Source organism: Bubalus kerabau, chromosome 14 (assembly GCF_029407905.1).
Source record: "Bubalus kerabau isolate K-KA32 ecotype Philippines breed swamp buffalo chromosome 14, PCC_UOA_SB_1v2, whole genome shotgun sequence".
Lineage (NCBI taxonomy): Eukaryota > Metazoa > Chordata > Mammalia > Artiodactyla > Bovidae > Bubalus > Bubalus kerabau.
Window position 1 is genome coordinate 3,260,023 of NC_073637.1, and position 23,056 is coordinate 3,283,078.

The window sequence follows — 23,056 nt, forward strand, 5'->3', positions numbered from 1 at the left end:
TCTGCATGAGGCGCCTGTGGGCCCACTGCTGTTCCTCCCTGCTTCTCAGATGGTGTTCTGGAGCCACGTGCTGGATGCAGTTACAAAAGTAAGACTGGGACAGAGCTTGTGTGAAGTGGGCATATTCAGCCTTTATTATAAAGTGAGGCTGGCTGTGAAAAGACCCCTTGACAGAGCAAGCACCCCATAGCCCACTCCAGCCTTCCTGCCCCCGAGATCCTGACCTGCTCTCAGGCCCACAGGCTCGGGGCCAACCCCACACTGGCAAGGCCCCTTCCTCACCGCAGGCTCCAGGGCTCCATCCGTGGTACGGCTGTCACCTGGGGGCTTGTTACCCGGTGTGTGGCCCCTCAGGCAAGGCTGGCCTCACATGTGTGGGTTCGCTCTCCCGACCCCCTTGGTGGGCTGGTATCAGCAGAAGCCACGGGCAGCGCTTTCTGCCCACCGCCGAGCCTGCCAGGCCAGCCCTGAGGCTGCTGGCTTGAAAGTTGTGACCCTCGCAGCCTTAAGGTTTCAGCAGATGATGGTGAACAGGAGCAGAGAGCCTGGCGGCTGAGATGCCATGGGCCCAGCGGTAACCACAGCAAGGCACTTTGGCCGTTCTCCCCACAGTTCAGAGCTGAGCCCCGGGAGCTGGGCCTGCACTCTAGGGAGGAGGACTTCAGAGACCCTTGCGTGAGGTGTCCCCAGCCCCACCCTCGACAGGGCCCTGGCTCTTCAAGGCCCAGACCAGCCTGCGCTGTGCCTCGTTCCTGCGCTGCCATCTGGGGCCAGGCACTGGCCAGAGCTGCCTTCTGGGGTGCAGCCTCAGTGCCCCAGAGGGGATGAGGCAGGAGGCTCTGTCCCGACACCCAGTTCTCAACATCAACCGCAGCCCCCCCTGCCCAGACCCTGGGGACAGAGGATCAGAGGTGAGACTGGGAACCTGGCGAGAGGGGTGGCACCGAGGACACCACCAGAGACCACCTGGCCCGGCACCCACCCGGGCTCCAGGTCCGCCCCTTGCAGGGCCCTGCAGGGCAGAGGTCCCGCAGGCGGGCCATGGTGAAACGGCACGCTCACCTGGGCCCCTGGCGGTGTGACACGCAAGACATCCTGAGGCCAGAGGCGCGGGCCGGGTGCAGGCCTGCTGCAGCTGCTAGTGGAGCAAGGGCAGCAGGTGAGGTGGAGGCTTTGGCCAGGGCTGGTGTCCACGCCTCCCTTCTCGCCTGGAATCCTCCGCACCATCCATCAGCTTTCAGGTCTGACACATACACGTACACGTGTGGGTGTTTTGACTAGAGGTGGTTCCAAGGAAGAGCTGACGTCCTCGCTCCGGGGGCACCCTCGTGGCCCTGCCACCATGCACGGTCCTTCCCTCCCATGAACACATCACCTGGGTATAGCTTCCACAGCCCAGGGCCACCAGGAGGCAGGGGCAGGTGAAGAGGAGTGCAGAGCACCGAGGCAGGCAGCAGCACCTCAAATCCAGCCCTCCCTGGGGCTCTGGGCATCTCTGCCGGGCAGCTCCTGGGAGACCTGGGTGTCTCAGTCTCAGGTCCCCAACAGGGTCCTGAATCTAGAGCTGAGTGGAGCAGCAGAACAGTGTGGGAGCTGGAGGGTCACACGGAGCCCTCGCCACCTCCTTTCAAGCTGTGCCACCCAGAAGCCTAATTCACGGCCTGTGGGAAGCAGCTCCTCGGCTACGCCCCTGGCAGTGCCAGGAGTGGGGCAGCCTCGGAGGGGAGCTAAGGCACTGAGGGTTGTCCTGGAAGTGGCTGGCGGTGCCACAGGGCTGCTCTGAGAAGACGGCATGGCTCTGCGTCATGAGGCTGGTGGGGTGCGGGGCAGGGGCCCAGGTCTAGTGCTCGTCAACCCCACGGAATAAGAGAGCTGTTTAGCATTTCCTTAAGAAAGATAAAAAACACATGGACAGAAACCTACAACCCTGGCTGCACCCAGAACCTCAAAGCCCCATCCTTCTTTCCCAGCCCCCCGAGCATCTGCCCTGGGTGCCTGAAGAGTACCTGGAAAAAAGTTAATGCGCCAAACCAAAGATGAGTGGTGTGCTTCCCACTGGGACGACCACAGGGCTGTGGTTCATGGGGACCGGCCGCCGGGCCCTTGTCCAGGGCAAGTGCTCGGCCACGGGCGCTGGGGGGACAGGAACGTGGCTGGGGGCAGCCCCATGGGGGCCAGAGAGAGAACACGCTCTGCTAAGCGCTGTGGCGTGTGCCAGGTCTGTGTGGGAGGTAGCCTGGCTGAGGAGGAGGGGCAGCTGCGGCCTCTCCTCCAGCTACCCCCGCACCAAACAGGGTGCCATGAGGGGCCAGCCCTTTACCAACAGGGCTCCCTCGGGCCAGGCCGGGATCCCTGTCAACCTCTGAGCCTTGGAGGTGGGCCACCCCAGGGGAGGCAAGGCAAGACGGGGTCTCTGTCCCCCACTCCAAGTGCCTCAGGAGGAAGGCCACCGGGGGCTGCAGGGGCGGGCTTGCTCACAGCCCATCATCGGGAACCGTGGGTGAGGGCCCGATGCCCCCCAGCCTCCGGGCTGTGCTGATGAGCGAGCGCAGCTGCACCAGCTTCAGCGGCCCCACCTCCCGGGGGTCCTGGGTCTCCAGCCACCGCAGCGCTGTCTCCAGACCCCGAACGGCCTCCCCAGCAGTGGGGATGGCCTCCTCCTCCTCCTCTGCTCCTCCTGCCACTGCTGAGGGTAGGCTGGCAGGGAGCAGGGGGCCCCCAGGGACCAGCACGGGAGGCCGGCTGGGGCCCCAGTCCTCTCTGCCACCGTCCGGCAGCCCCCCATCATCGTCCAGGTGCAGCCACTCGGCCACCTCCTCAGGAGCCAGGCGCTTGTAGGCCAGGGCTGCCAGGTGCGTGAGGTCGCTGAGCACCCTGCTGTGCTCCGCGGCCTCCTCGGCCTGGCCAGCAGGCTGCCCGGCGCGCTCCTCCACCGGCCGGGGCTCGAAGGCAGCCCGCAAGCCCAGCAGCCAGCAGCGCTCAATGCTGCCCGCCTGCACCAGGTCCCAGGAGAGGCCGGCCAGGTACAGCATGTCCTTGAGCATGAAGCTGCGCATGAAGTCCAGCGGGGACCCCCCGGCGCAGGACACGGCTAGCCGCAGCAGCTCCCGCTTGTACAGCTGCTTAAACGCGGCCACCACCCCCTGCTCCAGGGGGGCGGGTATGTGCGCCCGGCCGCTGCCCCTGCACAGGAACAGCACCCGCACAGCCCCGTCGGGGGTCTGCAGCTCCTCCGGGGGACCGGTGGGCTCGGGCCGGCACCTCCTGCGGGTCTCCTCGCTCTCCTCCAGGGCAAGCATCCTGGCCTCAGAGCTGGGGCAGGGCGGGTGGGCCACCAGCAGCACGGCCTTCTGCTGCAGGCAGCTGCGGCGCAGGTAGCGCCTAACACCGGGGACGAACTCCTCGAAGAACCAGCCGCGCAGCAGCGGCCGGCTGAGCCAGGCGTCGGGGCTGTAGCGGTAGGAGGCAGGGAACTTATCCTGGTTGTGGTGGCGCAGGCTTGGTGGGTCTGGCAGCTGCCCGATGACCAGCGGCTTCAGCTTGTGGCTGCCGGTCAGGTTAGCGGCCAGCAGGACCGTCACCCTGTCGCCCCGCCAGCGGCGGCCGCAGCCCCCCGCACCCACAGGCGCAGCCTGCTCTGGGAGCAGCTTCCAGTAGAGGCCCGTGACGTTGGCGTTGTAGATCTGCTCGTCGCCGTAGCCGCCCTCGGCGGGGGCCGGGGTACTCGCGGCGCGGTCGGGCAGGGGCCCGGCGCGGGTGGGCTGCGCGGGCTCCTGTTTGACGGGCGGGCCAGGCGCGGGGCCGGCGGCCACGGGCTCGGCCTCGCCGTAGATGCGCTGGCTGGAGATGCCGTGGCGCTTCTGCCAGCGCCAGAACCAGCCGTGGCTGGCCTTGAAGGTGCATTCGGGCCCGTAGATCTGGCGCGCGAAGGCCTCGGCCTGCGCCTGGATAAGCGGCCCCGACAGCGGCACGCCGTGCTGGCGCAGCGCCAGGAACCACGAGTAGACGGCGCGGTCGATCTCCTCCTCGTTGGCCAGCCGCATCTTCTTGCGCTGCGTGCCCACCTCGCCGCCCAGCTGCTCCAGGAACCAGCGCAGCTTGGGCTCGTCCTTGAGCCAGCCGCGCAGCGTGCCGCCGGGCACGCCGAAGTCGCGGCAGACGCTGGCCTGCCTCTCGCCGCCCTTGACGCGCTCGATGGCCTGCAGCTTATCCTTGATGGAGTAGGCCTTGCGGAAGGCCATCTTCACGGCGACGCGGGGCCGCGGCCCGGGCGCGGGGGGCGGCGGCCGCGCGGCGGGGACCGGGGCGGGGGCGGGAGGCCGCGGCGGTTGCATGGGGCGTCCAGGCGGGGGTCGGCGACAGCGGCGCGGGGCCGGGACGGCCGGGGGTCCCGCAGAGTACATGGCTGCTGCGGCGACCGCGACGACAGCGGGGGCGCGGGAGCCGGAGCCATACGCCCGCCGGGCCGGCCGCGCTGGGCGGGCGCCGGGGGCGGGGCCGGCCGGGCCCTCCCCTTTGTCTCGCCCGCGGGGCGCGCGCAAGCGCGCTAGGCCCCCGTCCCCGCCCCGCCCCGCGCGTCACTGGCCCCCGCCCGCCGAGTCCACCCGAGCTGCAGCGGAGGGGGACGGGGGTGGGGGGGCGGGGCCGGCGCCGTGCCCAGTGGTTTGCTCCAGCTCCTCCCGGAAAGGGCGAGCTCCGCGGGGGTCTCCCACTCGCTTCCGCCCTCGCTCCCACGGGGAGCGTCGCGCGGAGGGCCTGGGCCGCGCGGCAGGGTGTGCGCGCGGGCCGCGTCCCCTGCGTCCCGGCGCGTGGTAGAGCCTGCCGCTTCACTTCCCGTGCGCGGACCGCGTGGCCCTCCCTTTCCTCTGCCGTCGCACGCCGCTGATCCTTCCTCGTTGGTCGCCGCGTCCTTGGCTGGCGTGTGAGTACCGCGGCTCGTGCCGCATGGCCCCCGGGCCCAGGGGAGGGGCGGCCCGCGCTGCGCTGGCGGGGGCCAGGCCGCAGTGCCGCGGAGTCCGCGGCGCGGGGCCTGCTGCGGGCTGGTGGCCGCGCGGAGGGGCGGGGCGCGCGGGCCACGTGCCCGCCGGACCCCTGCGGCTGCCCCGGCGGGAGGGCGGCGGCGGGGATGCCGGGGCCGCTCTGCCCCCCGCCTCGGTGGGTGACATGGATGTTTGCCCAGCTGTGGCCCGGGCCTGTAGCTTCCAGTTTGTCCGGGTTTGTTGAGCAGCTGACTGATGCACGCTGGCTCTGGGCCTGGGAACCAGGCGCGGGCCCAAGCTCCGTCAAGCTGTCTCAGAGCGTGGACAGTACACGGACGCGGGGAAGCGTAAGGACGTGATTGCTGGGTGACTGAAACACCGCGTTCCCTGAGAGGGATGAAGGGGCTAGGTTGGTCCAGGTAGTGGGCAGTGTCGCTGGAACGAAGAAGGGAGAGGCTTGTACTGGAGCCAAGTAGGATGGGGACCCGTTGGAGGCGTCCTCAGGTTTGCAGAGCAAAGTGCCTCCGAGAGCCAGAAAGCCGTTTGTGTGGGTGGTCCTAGTTCGTCAGGAGAGCAAGTTGACTCTGGAGAGTGAAGGAGTGGGCCGGGCCTGGGGCCGGGGAGGCCCCGGGTCTTGTTTCAGAAGCAGCTCTGACACTCCCAGCTCCTCTGAGAGGCCTCAGCCAGTAAGTGGGCTGAGCTCGCGGTGACTGCGTCCTTCATGAGACCACTCTCCCCAGCTCCAGACGCAGACTACAAGGAGCAGGTGCCCTGGGCCAGCGCCTCAGGAAGGTCAGTCCTGGGCCAGCGCCGGGGGTCCCCTCCAGCTCCTCACCTTGGAGCGCGGCCGCTGTGGGCTTCACTGGAGCCTGGGTGGGTTGGCGCTATCCCCTGGCAGAGCCCCTTGAAGGGCTTGACCCTGGTCTCTGTCCTGGGGAGCTGGGTGAGGCCGCAGGGCTCAGCACAGCTTATCTCCAGTGTGCCTTGGTGTCAGGTTTCCAGGGGCTGCAGGCAAGAAGTGAGCTCTGGCCCTGTGCCCATGTTTTAAGATGACATGTGTGATTTCAAGGTGGACAGCAGTGTGACATTTGTGTGAAGGACTGGTGTCAAAGTGAGACGTGGAGTCCCAGGCCCTCACCTACTAACCCGGGACGTGTCTCCCCCCTCCAGCTCCCCAGCTGTGTGAGGGGTCACAGGTGCCTGGTGCATGCTGCTGGAGCCGCCCCGGGGGAGGGGCGCAGGACCCGGCGGCCCGGGTAGATTGACGGGGCACCAGAGACAGGGCAGAAATAGCACCATGGCTGTGGCATTGCAGTGTAGACAGGGTGCTGGCCAGGGAGGGGTGCCGTGGACAGCCATAGCGTGGGGCCTGAGTCTTGGGGTGCAGGCATCCCCCCCTGGACTGTCCAGGAGTCAGGTGGGAAAGCATCTGAGGAGGGACTTGGGGCTGTGGCAGTCACCCCTAGGGAAGGGCAGGGGGCATCATGGCCCTGCAGTTGCCCCGGGGCATAGCTGCCCTCACTCTCCCTCCTGGACCCTGTACAGAGGGTGCTCTGTCCGGCAGCTCTCCGTCAGGCCATACCAGCCAAGGGCCCTGTTTGCACACACCTCACCCCGATTCCCACTTCCTGCGGAACGTGGGCGGAGCGCTTTGACCCCCGGGTGGATGACCTGGGAGCCCCTCTGTGTGTGGCTGCGATGGGGCCCTGTGAGCCCTGGGTTATCTGGAAACCTCCTTTCACCCAGGGGCTTGTGGGCCCCCCACCATGGTGTCCTCACCTTCAGGACCCTGCAGCCAGAGTGTTCTGGGCGGGGCCGCTGCGGGGTCCCTCTGGCACTGCAGGACCGCCCTCCCGCTGGGCGGAGCCCCAGCTTGGCCCTGCTTTGGAGACGGTCCGCTGGGCAGAGCCGGGGGTACTCATTCCCCGGGCCTGGGCTTGGGGGCAGGGGTGAGCTGCTTCACTGCCTTGACCCCAGGGCCTGGCAGCCCTCGCAGCCCCTCTCGTGCAGGAGGTCTCGACCGGCCTCAGTGGCCAGCAGCCTGCCCTTGGCCCTGCAGGCGAGTCAGCGGTCCAGCTGTCATGAGATACCCTGGCGCCCCACCCTCCAGCGTCCCTGTCCAGACACCGGCTTGACCAGCTGGCCTGCACCGTGTGGTCGGCCTTGCCGGGGTGGCTGGCCTGTGTGGTCCTCCTCCTCCCAGAGCCTTGTGGCACGCCCCCTGAGGTTCCTGGTGTACCCCACGTGCTGCTGACCTCATGCTGGCGCTCTAGTGCTGGCCACAGCATGGCATGAACTGCGGGGGATGGCAGGGGCCTGGGGGCAGGGCTGGCAGGGGCCTGGGGGCAGGGCTGGCCGGGTCCTTGGCTCCTGGGCTGCCGCCCCTTGCCGGCTCAGGGCCGGGCGCCCCATCCATCCTTTTGTCCCCAAGAGGCCTGCGGGGACAGTGGCACCCTGCCCACATGGGCTTTTGCCCCTGCCCCAACAGTGGCCCCGAGGGAGAGGCCTTGTCCAGCATGGGCACTGGGCCTGGGTGCCCATGTAGGGCCCTCCAGTGGGGTCCTTGTCACCTTGCACTTGGTCCAGAGGCCTGGACCCTATGGAGTGGGGGATCCCCACCCCGCTCCCCATGGACAGTGGGGTACTGGAGGTGCTGGCTCATGCCCAGGCGGGCTCAGGGCAGAGCCCAGCTGGGGCCTTGGTGCTGTGGGGGCTCCGGCCCCAGGAACCCCAGGACCAGCCCATTTTGAGTGACGATGGAGCAGCACTGCCCCCAAGCATGGACTTGGCCACCCCTGGGATTTGGGCGGGTTGGAAGCGGGAAGAGAAGGGAACGACAGAGGATGAGATGGCTGGATGGCATCACTGACTCAACGGACATGAGTTTGGGTAAACTCCGGGAGTTGGTGATGGACAGGAAGGCCTGGCGCGCTGCGGTCCATGAGGTCGCAGAGAGTTGGACACGACTGAGTGACTGAACTGAACTGAACAGGGATTTGGGGGTGAGCTCTGGCTGTCTTTCTCCTCCAAACTTGCCTCCACGCCGCCTCACCAAGCAGCTTCAGCAAAGGCCCCCAGCCTGCTCAGGCCACCCTGTCAGACCACCTCTAACCTTGCTGCTTTCTCTTCATGCTGTCCTAGGAGACCAAAGGGAAAGTAAGTACCCTCCTGCCCCAGGCGTCTGGGCACTGCAGCCCAGCCCCCATGCCTGCTGCATCCTGACACCTCTGGGGCCCCTGACCTCATCTGGAGTGGAGGCTGGGCCTGGGGGTTAGCCTCTGCTCTGTCCCAGGCCGAGCCAGCCCCAGCCCTGGCAGTGGGGGGTACCCGAGGAGGGATCAGCCTGCGTTCCTCCACCTGTGGGAAGGCAGGGCGCCACCACCAACCTGGCCAGCCTGGCTCTCAGGCATGTTCATAAACGGCTCCCTTGCCCGGAGCAGTGGCTCAGAGGGCTCCAGGTGGAGCCTGACCTGGTGTGAGGAGCTATGTGTCTAGGCCGCTAGGTTCAGGCAGGGCTTCAGCCTGGTGGGCAAGGCTGCTGTGTGAGGGTCTGTAGGGGAGGGCAGACAGGCCCAGCCTGGTAGGCCTGCAGCCCCTGGGGACAGTGGGTGATGTCACAATGCCCCTGCCCCCTGGGCACCCGGCTCTGCCCCCCAGCACTGCCTCTGCCGTCATCCTGGCCTCGGTAAGTGCCACTGCCGCCTGGGGGAGGCTCAAGGGGGCAGCCAGGGACCCTTTTAAGCCTGGGGCCCCCCACCCCTCAGAGTACAGGGGTCTCCCTGATGTCCTGGGCAGGTCGGGACTTAGCCTGTGCATTGCAGGGTAATTGGAATCGGGTTTTGGTTGCGGGGGGTGGTGTTAGGAAAGGGCTGTAGATGCTGCAGGGAGCGGCAGGGAGGGTGTGCCATCAGGGCGACAGTCTGCCTCCCCCTGGGGCCTCATCCTAGGTGAGGGCTCCACAGACCACACGGTGGCGGCAGGGGACATGGGACATTCTGGGGGACAGCTGCCCAGCCCCTGGCCCAGTTGGCCTGGTGCCTCTGCTTCCAGCACAGGGTTCAGAGTAGGATCTGAGGGGCATGGAGACCTTGACCAGTCCAGCCCCACTCGAGAACTGGCCGGTCTGGTATGGGCTTGGGGCCCCTGGTACAGCCCAAGAGCAGGCTGGCTTCCTGGGCGGGGTGCTTCTGGTGGTGGGGGGTGCTGTAGCATTTTGGGCTGCCTGGGCGGGGTCCAGTCTTTGTGGAACCTGATGCCCCAGAGCAGAACGGGGGACCCCACGCCAGCAGCAGGATCGGGCTGCAGCAGCAGCTTGTGCAGAGGCCATGGCGGGAGGTGCGGAGCCCCGAGTCCACCTCCCAGTGTTCTGGTGACAGAGCCCCTTAACCAAAAGGTGCTGAAGCGCAGGGACAGGACTCAGGTTCCCGCGCGGCCCGTCGAGGTGCACCCATGGTGGGGCTGATTGCCCATTGCTCTGGAGACGGGGTGGCCAGGTTCTGCCTGGGCCACTGGGGACCTTCCCTTTTAGATAGTGATTCCCTGCTGTGTCCCCGGATTTGGCCTCCACGGGGGTGAGCTCGCACCCTCTGCTCCTGGCTGCCCTTTGTCCCCGACCTTCCAGTTCCCCTTTGGAACAGGGCCTGCTCAGGATGGCAGTGTGGCCATGCGGGTGGGGGACTCAGGTCAGGCGGGGTGTGCCGTGTGGGGTCAACCTCTGAGACCACCAAGTCATTTCCGTAGAACGGAAGCCCTGGTGCCTTAGGGGGTTTGGCCAGGCCTAGTGAAAGCACAGGATGTCCAGTTAAAATTTCAGATGAACAGCAACTCACTTTTCAGTGGGAGTCTCAACAGTTTCATGGGACAGACTTATTCTCAAGATCATTTGCTGTCGACGTCAAAGTCAGATTAGCTGAGTGTGTCCTGTGTTTTACCTGGTGGCCATTTTGGGGGTTCACAGGAAAGGTTTCCATTACCAAAGAGGTTTGGAAAGTGTTCTCTGGACCTCTTGGAGAGAGCCTGGGTACTTGTTGGATGAGACAAGTTTTGCAGTTAGGATGATACACACGCACACGTGCCCCTCCGCCCCCGCCACGGCCCCGCACATGCGTGTTGAATGCCTTCCGAGCTCCTTGTGCATGCTGCCCCAGGGCACCCCATTTGGGAGGCCGAGCGGGGAGGGCCAACTGGGAGGGGCTGTGTTGCAACTGCCCTCTTGTGCTTGCTTTTTAACGCTGCACGCAAGATGAGGAGCTTGAAGTCCTCCTGCGCCCTGGAGACCGTCTGGGAGGACAAGCAGAAGTATGGGGAAGCCGAGCGGAGGTTCTATGAGCACGAGGCCACGAGAGCCGCCGCCCAGCAGCTCCTGGCCGAGACGCTGGCTGTGAATGGGCCAGGTCAGGAGGACGAGGCGGACAGCGGCGGCAGGAACGAGACCGGGAACAACCTCGACGGGAAGAAACCGCTGCAGAAAAAGAGGAAGCGCTCCCCAAAGGGCTGGCTCGGCCAGGCGGACCTGGCCCTCGTGGGCCTCTCGGCCGACCATGTCTGGCTGGACAAGCCGCTTTTCGACCAGGCGGAGAGCTTGTACCGCCAGAGGCTAGCTGACGCGGCCGCCCAGGCAGCTCAGCATCCCGCCCTGGCACCTGGGGCCCCCTGCACCCACGGGAGCCAGGTGGCCTGCCACCATGTGACCTGGGGCATCTGGGTCAACAAGTCGTCCTTCGACCAGGCTGAGCGGGCATTTGTGGAGTGGTCTCAGGCCCTGCTGCTGGCCACAGAGGGGAGTGGTGCACCGGGGGCTCCCGACACGGGCCAGCGGGCGGCCGCCCTCGATCTGCACCTTGTCCGCCAGCCTGGTCCACCAGCCAATGGCCAGCCGCCACTGGGTAGCCTGCAGGCGCTGGTGCGGGAGGTGTGGCTGGAGAAACCCCGCTACGATGCAGCCGAGAGGGGCTTCTATGAGGCCCTGTTTGACGGCCATCCCCCCGGGAAGGTGCGCCTGCAGGAGCGAGCCAGCCAGGCGGAGGGTGCCCGGCGGGGCCGCAGAGACCGGAGGGGCCGTAACGCTGCGGGAAGCAAGCGGCTTGGGCCGCGGCGGGCCAACGGGGAGGCCCCCTGTGCCCTGCCCTACTGGTACTTCCTACACAAGGACGCCGAGGCCCCCTGGCTCAGCAAGCCCAGCTACGACAGCGCGGAGTGCCGCCACCACGCGGCCGAGGCCCTGCGCATGGCCTGGCGTCTCGAAGCTGCGTCCCTGGCTCACCGACCCTGTGCCCGGCCGGGCCCATCCATGTCCAGCCTGAGACCCAAGTAGGAGAAGCGTGCCAGCTGGGCGCCTGGGCTTCCCAGGCCAGCATGCAACCCCTCCCTGCTCCCACCCTGGCAGGGCTCATCCCAAGACTACCGGCCCGGCCAAGCGGGCTACCCAAGCGGCTCTCCAGGGAGAGGGCTCTGCCCTGGGCACTGCCGCCTCTGGGCTCCACCTGGGGGGCACTGCATCCTGGTCACCCCCACGGGGTCGGGGTGGGCCCAAATGTGGCCTGTGCGGTGTTTCCCCTCTGGCCGGGCAGCTTGGAGAGTCCTCCCTGACGGTCACAGGTGGGGGCGGGGGCGTGCAATGGTGGGTCCTCGTCTCTGAGCCCCACTGGGCTCAGCCCCCCACCCATTCTGCCGTCTCCCCGCCTCCCTCATCTGAAGCCACCTGAGATGAGGTGGGCGTCTCCGGTGCTCCGCCTGAGTCTGAAAGACACCCACTGGACAAGGCCGACTTGCCTCCTGCCTGTGGATCCAGGGGTCTGGCCCCAGAGTGATTTTGTGCAGTACCAGCTGATCTCTGGGGGCCAGGGCCTGGCCGAGGAAGGGGTCTGCTAGCCTGCGGGGCTTAGGCACATAGGCAGAGACGGGTGGACCCCAGGCAGCCTGGAGGCGCAACAGTAGGGAGAGGGCCTGGGGTGCAGAGGGCCAGCAGGTATGTGGAGAGAGCTCCCTGGATCCCAGACTCTGGCAGGAGCCCCTCTGCCTCTCAGAGGGCGTGGACATGCTGGTTTGATAGGGTCTTGGCCTTGGTGTGGGGTCTGTTGTGGTCAGATGTTCCCCAGAAGGCTGGAGGCAAGGTGTGGGTCTAAAACAGTCTTCACGGTGCCTCTCGGGGAGGGTTGGGGGGGGTCTCAGGGTCCCGCCCCTCTCGTCACCGAGGTCTGGTGGTGGGCCAGGGATCTGCAGCAAAGAGTGTTGGCAGGATCGGGTCCTGTTCTGTTGCACTGGCTGAGGGACGGGCAGCCCTGAGCAGTGGACTTTGCTTATGGAGTCTGGGCCGTGGCCCAGGTCTGGCGGCTCCCCTGCCTTGTGGAGTGGTGGAGAAGCTGCTGGCTGCAGCCTTGAACGCGGCTGGATCCGGCTCACAGGCCCACCTGGAGCAGCCGGACTCACACTTATGGGTCTCGGGGTGTTAGAGAGTGTTTGTTTTCTCTCTTGGTTGTCCCACTGTAGTAGTTAAATGCATTACTTACTAGTGGACAGATAAGAATCTTGTTACACATCACTGACACTTATGTGAGAAACAGTTTTTCTATAACAAATATTCAGTGAAGTAGGTTGGCCTTATTTTGTATTTTTGCAAATCTTGTGTGTGGCTTAATAGGAGACAGCTGGATTCCTAAACCTGCTGTGCATTCAGTGTGTGGGTGTGTATTGTCTGACCAATCCAGCCTTGAACAGATACATGGTGGGCAAAGGGAGGACCTTGGTGACCCCCAGAGGTCCCTGGCCATGCTTTGAGAGTCGCTGGTCTTAGGGACTGGCATGGAGACCACTGGCCTTAGCCCTGAAAGGAGTCCATAAAGCAGGCTTGGGGTTAGAGGGGTCCCAGGCTTGTTGTGGCCCACACTGAGAACCTCTGGTGCCCTGTTCTGGGACCTGGAGCCCTTGCCACCCAGGACTGGACAGCTTGCCCTGCTCCCTTGGGGTCCAGGCCGTCGGAAGGGCACGCGTGCGGGCAGGTCCTGGGGCCTTGGCGTGGGCAGCCTCTCCTCCCGGTGGGTCTTAGTCTCTCTTCTCTTCAACAGAAAAATGGCCACAAACTTCCTCGTGCATGAGAAGATCTGGTTTGACAAGTTCAAATACGATGATGCAGAAAGAAAGTTCTACGAGCAGATGAACGGGCCCGTAGCTGGCTCCTCACGCCAGGTAGGGGCTGCTGCACTTGGGCCTTGGGGTAGCTGAGGTTTGCTTATTTGTAGAAAAAATTTTAATTGAAAAACGACAGACAGGTTCTCTCTGCACTGTCTGCAGGAGAATGGTGCCAGTGTGATCCTCCGTGACATCGCGAGAGCCAGAGAAAACATCCAGAAGTCTCTGGCTGGAGTGAGTACTGCCCTCACACCAGGTGGCCTTTCTGGCATTTCCCCCAGCACGGCCTTCAGGGCACCTTGGGGTGAGGCATGCAGGGCTGCCCACCGCACCGCCCACGGCCTCGCGGAGCTGGCGGTCACCCGGCGCTGCCTGCCTTGTGGTGGCTGCTCCTGCCGCCCCAGGCCTGCAGCTGCCTGCGTCCTGGCTCCTGCCCTGCTTCCTCCTGCCTGTCAGCTGTGGCTGTCCCCGGAGGGGTGGGTCACGGTGTCGTCATGGTCGTTCAGGCAGTCAGTTGTGTCTGGCTCTTTGCGACCCTGTGGACTTCAGCATGCCAGGCCTCCCTGTCCTTCACCATTTCCCGGAGCTTGCTCGAGCTCATGTCCATTGAGTCAGTGATGCCATCCAACCATCTCATCCTCTGTTGTCCCCTTCTCCCGCCTTCAGTCTTTCCCAGCGTGAAGCTTTCACAGGGTGTGAAGCTACCATCTTGATTGGAGGCCCAGAGAGGGGCCTGCAGCCCAGCGTGGCCTCCCGGCCCACTTGAGGTCAGGAATGGGGCACGGCCCCATCCAGCTCTGTCCCTAGCCTGGCTGGGGCATGGCCCTCGGGGATGGCAATCCTGCTGCTCACCCGCTCAGGGCCGCAGGGTAGTGTCCGGCCTCGGCCTCACTGTCCACAGAGCTGTGTTGCTCCTGGAGACTCCAGGAGAGAACCCACCTTCCTGCCTTTTCCAGCATTGAGAAGCTGCCCACATGCCTTGGCCTGTGGCTTCCAGCCAGCGGTGTCGGGACTCTGACCCCCGTTTCCATCTCGTTTCTCTCCATCTCTCCTGCCTTTCCCTGATGGGGCCCTTTGTGACGACACCGGGCCGTCCCGCTCCTCAGACCCTCTGCCCTGGGGTCACTCTTCCACAGGGTCAGGGGACTTCAAGCTGGCTCTGTAATGACAAAGCATCATGCACCAGGTGACCGAAACAACACAAACTTGTTTTGACGGTCTGGAGGGTCAGTCGGAGCGGAAGGTGTGGATGGGGTGGGTTCCTTCTGAGGCTCTCAGGAGAGGCCTCAGCGTGTTGGTGGCTGTCTTCTTGTGTCTTTCCATCTTCTTTCTGTGAACAAATCTCTGCTGGCAAGGACACCAGTCACTGGGTTGGGACCCCTCTCATGACCCCGTTGCAACTGATCACCCCTGTGAGGACCCCACTGTTGACAGTGTCCCCCACCCTGAAACCCTGTGGTGGGGCCTCCAGCCGCCCGGAAAGGGTGCCGGCCCAGCGCTGGGCTTGGGTTGGGGCAGACAGGCCCAGCACACACCAGGGCTCCAGAGGTTCCTGGGGGCTGGTGCCAGCCAGGCTGCAGGCAGGGACACGGACTTCCGGGTGCAGAATCTCGGGTGGCACTGCCCGCACCCCGCCGTCGTGGAATGGCCGCCTCACTGAGCCCATGGCTTCCTCCTCGGTCAGGGTGGGAGGCTAGGCCCGGGCCTGGAGGCCGTAGGGCGGCCTGTTGCTCGCCCTGCGCTGAGCGGCGGTGTGCTTGTGGCCCGGGGCCCGCGCCCTGGGGCCTGTCAGTGCTGTCGCCAGGGCTGTGCTGGGAGGCTCTCAGGCCCAGGCGGCAGGCACAGCAGGGCCTCGAGGCTCCAGGACCTGTGTGATCTGCTTTGTGGCACGGATCCTCCAGGAGGCAGGGCCTGGCCTGGGCGTGGAGCCCTGGAGGGAGGTGGGCTTCCGAGGAGCAGGTGGTTCTGGATCACGTCCCCAAGCCAGGGGGCCTGTGGACCCTCCTCGTGGGAATGGCCGAGCGAGCTGAGCTGCGAGCCGGAGGCGGAGATGTGCCGAGGGTGGTCAGCCATGGGGGCCGGGGCGGCCAGCCACTGACTCGAGTAGGAAGGTGGGGGTGGTTGGGGTAGATTCCTGGGCTGACATGAGGGGAGGGGGCGTCCGGGGGCTGGTCGCGGCCCCTTCCCGTCACCAGGCTCCACTGGCCAGCTCTGCTGGTGGTTCTCTGTGTGGTGGGAGTGATGGCCTGTGGGACATGGCGTCAACCCAACACTGCCCGCTGGCCCTGGAACAGGGGGCCAGCGTCTGTCAGCCTCTGGGGGTGTGCAGGGCATGGAGGAGCCATGTGGCTTCCGAATGGTGCTTGGTGGCAGGCCCAATGCCTCAGGTTTCTCGTGACTGGATGCTGGAGGCAGGCAGCAGCCATCTGAAAACAGCCAGGCGCCTGTCCTGGGAGCCGTTCCTTTGGGGTGCAGGGTGCACGTGACCGCATGCTGGCTCCTGGTGTTTAGCTCTGGCTCGAGCCAAGGCGCCCTGTGGGTGAGCTCCCTGGGCAGTGCCACCTGGGGTAGATGACAGGGGCTCCCCTTCAGGGAGGAGCACAGCAGGCCGGCAGCTGGGCTGGGTCGCTGCATCACTGGAGCTTTGCAAGGCGGGCAGCCGTGTGGCCTGGGGAGGCAGGGCCGGGCTGCTGCTCCTGCACTGCCTGCTCGTCCTCCCACCCACAGCGGGCCCTCCCCTGCTGTCCCCTGCTCAAGGCTGTGCTGCCTGGTCGCCCTGCCCTGGGTCTGGCCGCCCCTGGAGCTGTGAGTCTTTGGCCTCCTCCCTCCACCCCCACAGGCAGCTGAGGCTCTTCGCTGCTTCCGTGTTGGGGCTGCCCGAGCCCCTGGCTTCCTGGGCTGAGTTCCCACTTGGCTATGGTGCCACCTTGGCCTGGAGCTCGCATGGCTTCCCCCTAGGCTGAACTCGGGGCTCTGCTTCAGCACAGCTGTGAACGGGGGACCCCAAGGGGCAGGCAAAGCTGTGAGCCCCACCTCCTTCTGCCTTGCAGAGCTCAGGCCCCGGGGCCTCCAGCGGGCCCAGTGGAGACCACAGTGAGCTGGTCACCCGGATTGCCAGCCTGGAAGTGGAGAACCAGAGCCTGCGAGGGGGTGAGGCCCTGGGCTGATGGGGTGGGGGTCCCTCCCTGGGCCTCACCGTTCAACCAGCATCCCTGTACCCCCACAGTGGTTCAGGATCTGCAGCAGGCTGTCTCCAAGCTGGAGGCACGGCTGAGCGCCCTGGAGAAGAGCTCGCCTGCCCACCGGGCCACCACTCCACAGACCCAGGTGAGGGCCCACCCGCACCAGGGACCCCCGGCCTGGCGCTGAGGAGCAGGGGGGCCCTCTGCGGGCCGACCCAGGCACAGAGTGAGGGGCAGGGGCCTGGGGTCCTGCCTTCGTGGGTCTCAGCCTCCACACCCGCTCCCCCCACCACGGCAGCACGTGTCTCCCATGCGCCAAGTGGAGCCACCCAGCAGGAAGGCGGCCACTGCCACGGAGGACGATGAGGATGACGACATTGACCTGTTCGGTAGCGACGAGGAGGAGGACAAAGAGGCTACCCGGCTGCGGGAGGAGAGGCTGCGGCAGTACGCAGAGAAGAAGGCCAAGAAGCCTGCCCTGGTGGCCAAGTCCTCCATCCTCCTGGATGTGAAGCCTGTGAGTGGCTCACCTCTGACCTTCCCCTACCCTCCCCATGCCTGGGGCCCTGGAGGGGTCAGCGACGGGCAGGGCAAGTGTAAACTCGGCCTGTGCTCCTTCCCTCTCGCCTCAGTGGGATGACGAGACGGACATGGCCCAACTGGAGGCCTGTGTGCGCTCCGTCCAGCTGGACGGGTTGGTCTGGGGGAGCTCCAAGCTGGTGCCTGTGGGCTACGGCATCCGCAAACTGCAGATCCAGTGTGTGGTGGAGGATGACAAGGTGGGGACAGACCAGCTGGAAGAGGAGATCACCAAGTTCGAGGAGCACGTGAGTGAGGGGGCACACTCGGGGGTGCAGGGGTGTCCCACATGAACCCCTCGCCAGGTATGTGGGACTTTGGGAAAGAAGGCCCTGTGTGACCACCAGCCTCCCTCCCTGCAGGTGCAGAGCGTCGACATTGCTGCTTTCAACAAGATCTGAGCCCTGGCCTGAGCCTGTGTGGCCTTGCAGCCAATAAAGACAGATTCCAGCTCTCTGGCTCTTGTCTGTCCTGGTCTGGGCCCTGTGGGTGGGTGCATTCAGGGAGCGTGCTGGGCCTGTGTCCCTGGTGTGGCCATGTGGGCCCACCCCTCTACCTGCCCCTCCCATCCCCTTCTCACTTAGCTCTCAGTTGCAAGTGCCATGCCCAGGTCGAGCCCTAACACATGCATTGTCTCCTCCACTGAGGGGGGGATACCTGGTCCCCCATCATCTCCACTCTGCTTCCTCTTTTTGAGTTATCCCCATGGGTATGAAAGTGCCAGCCTGGAACCATCCAGGGAAGAGGTCCCAGTGGCCGTCCTGGCCCTGCTCTTGTGACCTTGTGCTCTTGTTTCACCTGTGGGAAACGCTGCGCGCATCTGTCCATGTCTAGGAAGGAGGTGGGCTTTCTTCCCTTAACCCTGTCCCTCTCCCTCCAGCTCTGGAAGGGCATCCGCCACACACACACTTACTGGAGAGAGACCTGGGCCCCTGACAGGCCCCAGGACACACTACCCCATGGAGCTGTGCCCCCGCCCACCTGTGGCCCCCTGGCCCACCTGTGGCCCCCTTCACTCTCTGGTCTGGGCAGGATTGTGTCACTAGTGGTCCCTCCCTGGATCCGGTGTGACTGGTGAGGAAGAGTGAGTTGTTGAGGCCTCCAAGGCCCCTTAGGATTCCTGTGGGGCTTAGAGTGCAGGACCGGAGAGCCTTCTGTGCCAGCTGGTAGACAAGCAGCCCCTTACTTGGGTTGGCACCACGTTCCTCCCAGGACAGTGTGGGTTTGCTGCGGTGTGGTGGTGGCCCTGAGCTGCCCTACCCACGCCCGCAGTGGCTCTGCGGGAGGGGATGTGGAGTTTGCATTGCCCTCTTTTACCGTCGGTACGCTGCATGGAACCGCGGGCGGCAGGGGACAAGACAGACCGTGCCCCACGGGGCCGACCAGGGCGAGCAGACGCCCAGCTCGAGCCGCGTCCAGCTGAAAGAACGGCTCCCCAGCGTCTGAAGGCCGGCGGCTCGCCCCGTGGGTTCTGGTTGCCAGGAGAGGCACTCGCGCCCCGGTGTCCCAACTTCCCAGCTCCAACCCGCTGGCGGGGCGGGCCCTGGCGAGCGCCGACGTCAAACGGGCAGGCGGGGCGGCCAGAGTCCGGGGCGATGGCGGCGGAGCAGGACCCCGAGGGGCGCGCGGCGGCGCGGCCGCTGCTCACCGACCTGTACCAAGCCACCATGGCGCTGGGCTACTGGCGCGCAGGCCGCGCGCAGGACCAGGCCGAGTTCGAGCTCTTCTTCCGCCAGTGCCCGTTCGGCGGAGCCTTCGCCTTGGCCGCGGGGCTGCGCGACTGCGTGCGTTTCCTGCGTGCCTTCCGCCTGCGGGACGCAGGTAGGCCTTGGCCCGGCGAGCCCCCACCCGCGCGCCCCCGAGCCCCTGCCCGCCACGGCCTCTGTCGCCCCCAGATGTGCAGTTCCTGGCTTCGGCGCTGCCCCCAGACACAGACCCCGCGTTCTTTGAGCACCTTCGTGCCCTCGACTGCTCTGGTGTGACGGTGCGGGCCCTGCCCGAGGGCTCCCTCGCCTTCCCCGGCGTGAGTGCGGAGGGTGGGACGCGGTGGCTGGGGGCGGCGAACGGGACAGGGCGGCACCGAGTGACAGCCCGCCTCGCAGGTGCCGCTACTGCAGGTGTCCGGGCCGCTCCTGGTGGTGCAGCTGCTGGAGACGCCGCTCCTCTGCCTGGTCAGCTACGCCAGGTGGGGCCCGGGGTGGGGCCCGAGGCCGAAGGCCGGATCCTGCGAGTGGGAGGGGCCTTCCCGGCAGGCCTGTGGGGCGTGGCCCAGCGGGGGCGGGGTGGGGGTGGAGCGCTGGCCCGCACCCGCTCCCTCTTCGCAGGGTCTCGAGAGAGGCCGGGCAGAGTAGCTTCCTGGCCGTCACTCCGGTACCCTACTCCCCTGCTCCCACAGCCTCATCGCCACAAATGCCGCGCGCCTTCGCCTGATCGCAGGGCCCGACAAGCGGCTGCTGGAGATGGGGCTTCGGCGTGCTCAGGGCCCCGACGGGGGTCTTACTGCTTCTACCTACAGCTACCTGGGCGGTGAGGGCCAGGAGACGGAAGGGAGGAGGAGTCTAGCCCCGAGACCTCCCCCCTTCAATGTCTGAAGTACCCCAACTTTACCCTGATCTAGGCTTCGATGCCAGCAGCAACGTTCTCGCAGGACAGCTGCGGGGCGTGCCGGTGGCTGGGACCCTGGCGCACTCCTTTGTCACTTCCTTTTCAGGCAGTGAGGTGCCCCCTGACCCGGTCAGTACCCCTGTCCCCCTAGCTGCATTCCAGAGGGCAGACCCCCAGGGCGATCCCTTCCCCAGAAGGAGGGGACGCCAGCCCCTGCTCAGCCCTCAGGCAGGTACCACGCCTGGCCCATCCAAGCCACCCTGGGCTGGTGTCAGTGTGGTGCTGGCAGACGGGTGCTTAGACTGTCTACTGGTGCTAGCCAGCCGCCCCCCACCACCACCACACTCTGGGTCTTCCGTCCTTTACCCCTCTCCATAGATGTTGGCTCCAGCGGCTGGTCAGGGCTCCCAGGTGGATCTGGCTGCCAGTGTGGAGATGTGGCTGGAGCGTGTGTGTGGCCACCTGGGGCTGGGTGTGCAAGAGCCGCATCGGGGAGAGCGGGCAGCCTTTGTGGCCTATGCCCTGGCCTTTCCCCGGGGCTTCCAGGGCCTGCTGGACACCTACAGTGTGCGGAGGTGAGGCCCAGCCATCCCCCGGGATAGTCTCAGCAGAGAAGCTGCAGGCCCCCCATGCTGACCCTCCTGTCCCCGTCCCCAGGAGCGGGCTCCCCAACTTCCTGGCTGTAGCCCTGGCCCTGCAGGAGCTGGGCTACCAGGCAGTGGGCGTGAGGCTGGACAGTGGCGATCTGCTTCAGCAGGCTCGGGAGATCCGCGGGGTCTTCCAGACAGCTGCAGCCCAGTGAGTCCCTGGGAGGGGCTTTGTCTGCTGAGAGACCCCCTCCAGCTCAGGGGTATTGAGAGGGGAAGCAGGAGGGAGGCTCTCTGATGCTACCCAAGTCGCAATGCTGCAGTGGGCGAGGAGGCTGTGCTGGGCTCACTCAGGGGCCTGTAGGCACGAAGGCTTGAGCCAGACCAGCAGATGTTAGAGGGCGGCTGGACAGGTGAGGGGGAGCCACGGGAGTCAGGAACATCCGAAGGGCTGCCCCACTACAGGTTCGGGGTGCCCTGGCTGCAGTCAGTCCCCATCGCTGTCAGCAACAACATTGACGAGGAGGAGCTGGCCCGGCTGGCCCAGAAGGTGGGTGGGGCAGGGGCAGGCCAGAGGGTGGCGTGGGGGCCCTGGGCCTGCACGTGCTGGCCGAGCTCAGTGCCCACCCACTCACCTTCCAGGGCAGTGAGGTGAACGTCATTGGCATCGGCACTAGTGTGGTCACCTGCCCTCGCCAGCCTTCCCTGGGCTGTGTCTACAAGGTGGGGCACAGTGCAAGTGGGCTGGGGGTGGACCAGGGGTCTGGGAAGAAGGTCCAGCTAGCCCAGCACCCTGTCCCCGCAGCTGGTGTCTGTGGGAGGCCAGCCGCGGATGAAGCTGACCGAGGACCCCGAGAAGCAGACATTGCCTGGGAGCAAGGCTGCCTTCCGGCTCCTGGGCTCTGATGGTGAGGCCCCCTTCACCCTCCTCGGTTCGGTTCCGAGCCCCAGGCCCCTCACGTTATTCTTGGCGCCCCTCACGTGCACACACACACAGGATCTCTGCTGTTAGATGTGCTGCAGTTGGCAGAGGAGCCACCTCCCCAGGCTGGCCAGGAGCTGAGAGTGTGGCCTCGAGGGGCCCGGGAGTTCCGTACTGTGAGGCCGGCCCACGTGGAGCCGCTGCTGCGACTCTGGGTCCAGCAGGGACAGGTGACCACCCCTACCTACCCCCCAAATCTGCACCTTCAACCCAGACCAAGGGCCCCGACGGGGGTCTTACTGCTTCTACCTACAGCTACCTGTAGGTAGATACCTCTGATATCTGTCCTTGAGCCCCTTCCCGCCTCCCAGCAGCTGTGTGAGCCACTGCCATCCCTGGCTGAATCCAGAGCCTTTGCCCAGCAGTCCCTGCACCGTCTGAGCCCCGCCCACAGGCGGCTGGAGCAGCCGGCACTGTACCAGGTGCGCGCGGGGCCCCGCCCTCAACCTGGCCTGTGCTGTCTGCCCCCATGGCCCCATCACCCCCGTGTCTCCCTGCTGCAGGTCGCGCTGTCTGAGAAGCTCCAGGCCCTGGTGGACAGACTGAGTGCCAGAGGAGCCCTCTGACAACCTGTGCTGGGAGCTGCCTGAAATTAACATGAGTCATTCACTGTCCCCACTTGTCATGTGTCATTTCTTCATCTAGTCTGCCACTCGCTGGACCCTCAGGGCTTCCTGGGGTGGACTGGAGTCAGGAATTAGTGAGAGGGTTTATGCTCCCAGGGGAGACCCCAGGCTGGCCAGGGTTCTGGAGGTAGCCCCATGCTGAGGTCTGAGGTCAGCTAAGGCTTGTGGGAGGGTGTCCGAGGCTTGAGGAGCTGGACTCTAGGGGCAGATGGGGGCAGGGCAGGGCTATAGGGAAAGGGGGGCGGTCCTTGTGCTCAGCTAAGAGCTGGGGGAGTGGCTGGGAGACCTCTCCATGAAGCTGGAGGCGGGAGCCACAGGGTGGGGTTGAAGCGCCAACTGGAGGGGCTCTGGGATTCCCCCTGGGAAGGCTCTCTGGGATACCTCCACCTCCCCAAGGGGAGGCCTGGGTGTCCCCTAACGCTGCTGCTGCCAGGCTCCATGGGCCCCTGTGCCCCTGGGCTCCGCCCATCTGGCTCCCTCTTGGCTCTGGCGTGTCACAGTGTGGACCAAGCCTCGGTCGTGGGGACCCAGCTGCTGCCCCCAAAGTGCCAGGAAAGGCTTGGAGCCGTGGGGCCTGCCTGACTAGAGCCAAGGAGGAAGTTAGGGAGCAGGGGCCCGCCCTGGGAACCCGGCAAGTCCTGGCCGCCCAGCCTCTGTGCAGCAGGCTTGTCAGGTCTCCACCCACTTCCGCTCCAGGAGAGAGGGTCGAGGCTCTCCGGGACACGGGGGCCAAGGCCTCGGCCTCTTGTCCAGGTGGTGGGCAGCTTGAGGAACCAGCAAGGGCGCGGGGAAACGCTGACTGTCCAGGGGACGGCCCCGGGGCTCTCCCGCCTGCTCAGGTGTTTGGCAGGACCAGCTCTTCTGGCTCCCCCAGCCCGGGCTGGGCAGTGGCCACTGTGTTGCTGGGTGAGGGTGACAGTGGGGATTTGGGACAAAGGCTCGGTCAGGCCTCCCGGGGAGAGGGGGGCTTGGAGAGAGATACACACACCCCTGCCAGCACACACACAACAGAACACGCCCAGGTCCAAGGCACCCTCATGTCACCACTTCTGAGCTTTGCACTCTGGTGCCAGGACCCAGCCCCTCCCCCAGTGACCCATCCAGTGACGTTAGTCACCTGTGAGGGCACCAGAGGCACCAGGCAGCTCCTCTTCTGCTGGCCCACCCCCAGGGCTGCTCTGAGTTCAGAGGGGGCGGCAACTCTCCGACCGTCCCCTTCCCGGAGGTCCGGTCGGGTGGGAACACAGAGAGGACAGCCCAGCCCCAGCCCCAGGCCCAGCGTGGGACTCGACTGCCTTTCAGGGCTAAGTCAGGCGAGGTCTTGGCTCAGGGCTGGGCCAGACCCTCAGAGCTGTGCACACTTGCCAGGATTCCCTGCCCAGTGGGGTTG

General features: G+C 65.8%; 3 protein-coding genes across 12 annotated transcripts; 2 read left to right on the forward strand and 1 right to left on the reverse strand.

Annotated features, from left to right (window-relative positions):
• Nucleotides 1-106: 106 nt before the first annotated feature.
• On the reverse strand, nucleotides 107-4,501 carry TIGD5 (tigger transposable element derived 5). The gene has a single exon (XM_055545598.1). The coding sequence runs from the start codon at nucleotides 4,401-4,403 to the stop codon at nucleotides 2,475-2,477; it is 1,929 nt and encodes a 642-aa protein (XP_055401573.1). The 5' UTR covers nucleotides 4,404-4,501; the 3' UTR covers nucleotides 107-2,474.
• A 230-nt stretch (nucleotides 4,502-4,731) lies between these two features.
• Nucleotides 4,732-17,324, forward strand: EEF1D (eukaryotic translation elongation factor 1 delta). 3 transcript variants are annotated; one of them, XM_055545597.1, is made up of 8 exons: nucleotides 4,732-4,921; nucleotides 13,043-13,163; nucleotides 13,269-13,340; nucleotides 16,157-16,256; nucleotides 16,333-16,433; nucleotides 16,587-16,805; nucleotides 16,921-17,115; nucleotides 17,230-17,324. In XM_055545597.1, the coding sequence occupies exons 2-8, from the start codon at nucleotides 13,047-13,049 to the stop codon at nucleotides 17,266-17,268; spliced, it is 843 nt and encodes a 280-aa protein (XP_055401572.1). In that variant the 5' UTR covers nucleotides 4,732-4,921; nucleotides 13,043-13,046; the 3' UTR covers nucleotides 17,269-17,324. The 3 variants fall into 3 exon arrangements, with proteins under 3 accessions (XP_055401572.1, XP_055401571.1, XP_055401570.1); XM_055545596.1 differs by lacking the exon at nucleotides 4,732-4,921 and adding an exon at nucleotides 5,753-5,771; XM_055545595.1 differs by lacking the exon at nucleotides 4,732-4,921 and adding an exon at nucleotides 10,207-11,288.
• Nucleotides 17,325-18,443: 1,119 nt separating this feature from the next.
• NAPRT (nicotinate phosphoribosyltransferase) lies at nucleotides 18,444-22,990 on the forward strand. Of its 8 annotated transcripts, none has more exons than XM_055545603.1 (13): nucleotides 18,444-18,688; nucleotides 18,763-18,890; nucleotides 18,970-19,052; nucleotides 19,263-19,393; nucleotides 19,485-19,600; nucleotides 19,850-20,046; nucleotides 20,129-20,269; nucleotides 20,524-20,608; nucleotides 20,701-20,781; nucleotides 20,864-20,966; nucleotides 21,071-21,210; nucleotides 21,352-21,462; nucleotides 21,544-22,988. In XM_055545603.1, the coding sequence occupies exons 1-13, from the start codon at nucleotides 18,463-18,465 to the stop codon at nucleotides 21,604-21,606; spliced, it is 1,605 nt and encodes a 534-aa protein (XP_055401578.1). In that variant the 5' UTR covers nucleotides 18,444-18,462; the 3' UTR covers nucleotides 21,607-22,988. The 8 variants fall into 8 exon arrangements, with proteins under 8 accessions (XP_055401578.1, XP_055401576.1, XP_055401579.1 ...); XM_055545601.1 differs by having other exon boundaries at nucleotides 21,056-21,210; nucleotides 21,544-22,987; XM_055545604.1 differs by having other exon boundaries at nucleotides 21,355-21,462; nucleotides 21,544-22,986.
• The last annotated feature ends 66 nt before the right edge of the window (nucleotides 22,991-23,056 follow it).

What these genes read in the sequence shown, in the direction of transcription:
- TIGD5 (XM_055545598.1), bottom strand. Translation starts at nt 4,403, where the DNA reads ATGTACTCTGCGGGACCCCCGGCCGTCCCGGCCCCGCGCCGCTGTCGC.
- EEF1D (XM_055545595.1), top strand. Translation starts at nt 10,222, where the DNA reads ATGAGGAGCTTGAAGTCCTCCTGCGCCCTGGAGACCGTCTGGGAGGAC. An exon ending in TCCAGAAGTCTCTGGCTGGA is followed by an intron (nt 13,341 to 16,156) that starts GTGAGTACTGCC and finishes TCTGCCTTGCAG; the next exon opens with AGCTCAGGCCCCGGGGCCTC. An exon ending in GAACCAGAGCCTGCGAGGGG is followed by an intron (nt 16,257 to 16,332) that starts GTGAGGCCCTGG and finishes GTACCCCCACAG; the next exon opens with TGGTTCAGGATCTGCAGCAG.
- NAPRT (XM_055545601.1), top strand. Translation starts at nt 18,463, where the DNA reads ATGGCGGCGGAGCAGGACCCCGAGGGGCGCGCGGCGGCGCGGCCGCTG. An exon ending in TTCCAGACAGCTGCAGCCCA is followed by an intron (nt 20,270 to 20,523) that starts GTGAGTCCCTGG and finishes GCCCCACTACAG; the next exon opens with GTTCGGGGTGCCCTGGCTGC. An exon ending in CCGGCTCCTGGGCTCTGATG is followed by an intron (nt 20,967 to 21,055) that starts GTGAGGCCCCCT and finishes ACACACACACAG; the next exon opens with GATCTCTGCTGTTAGATGTG.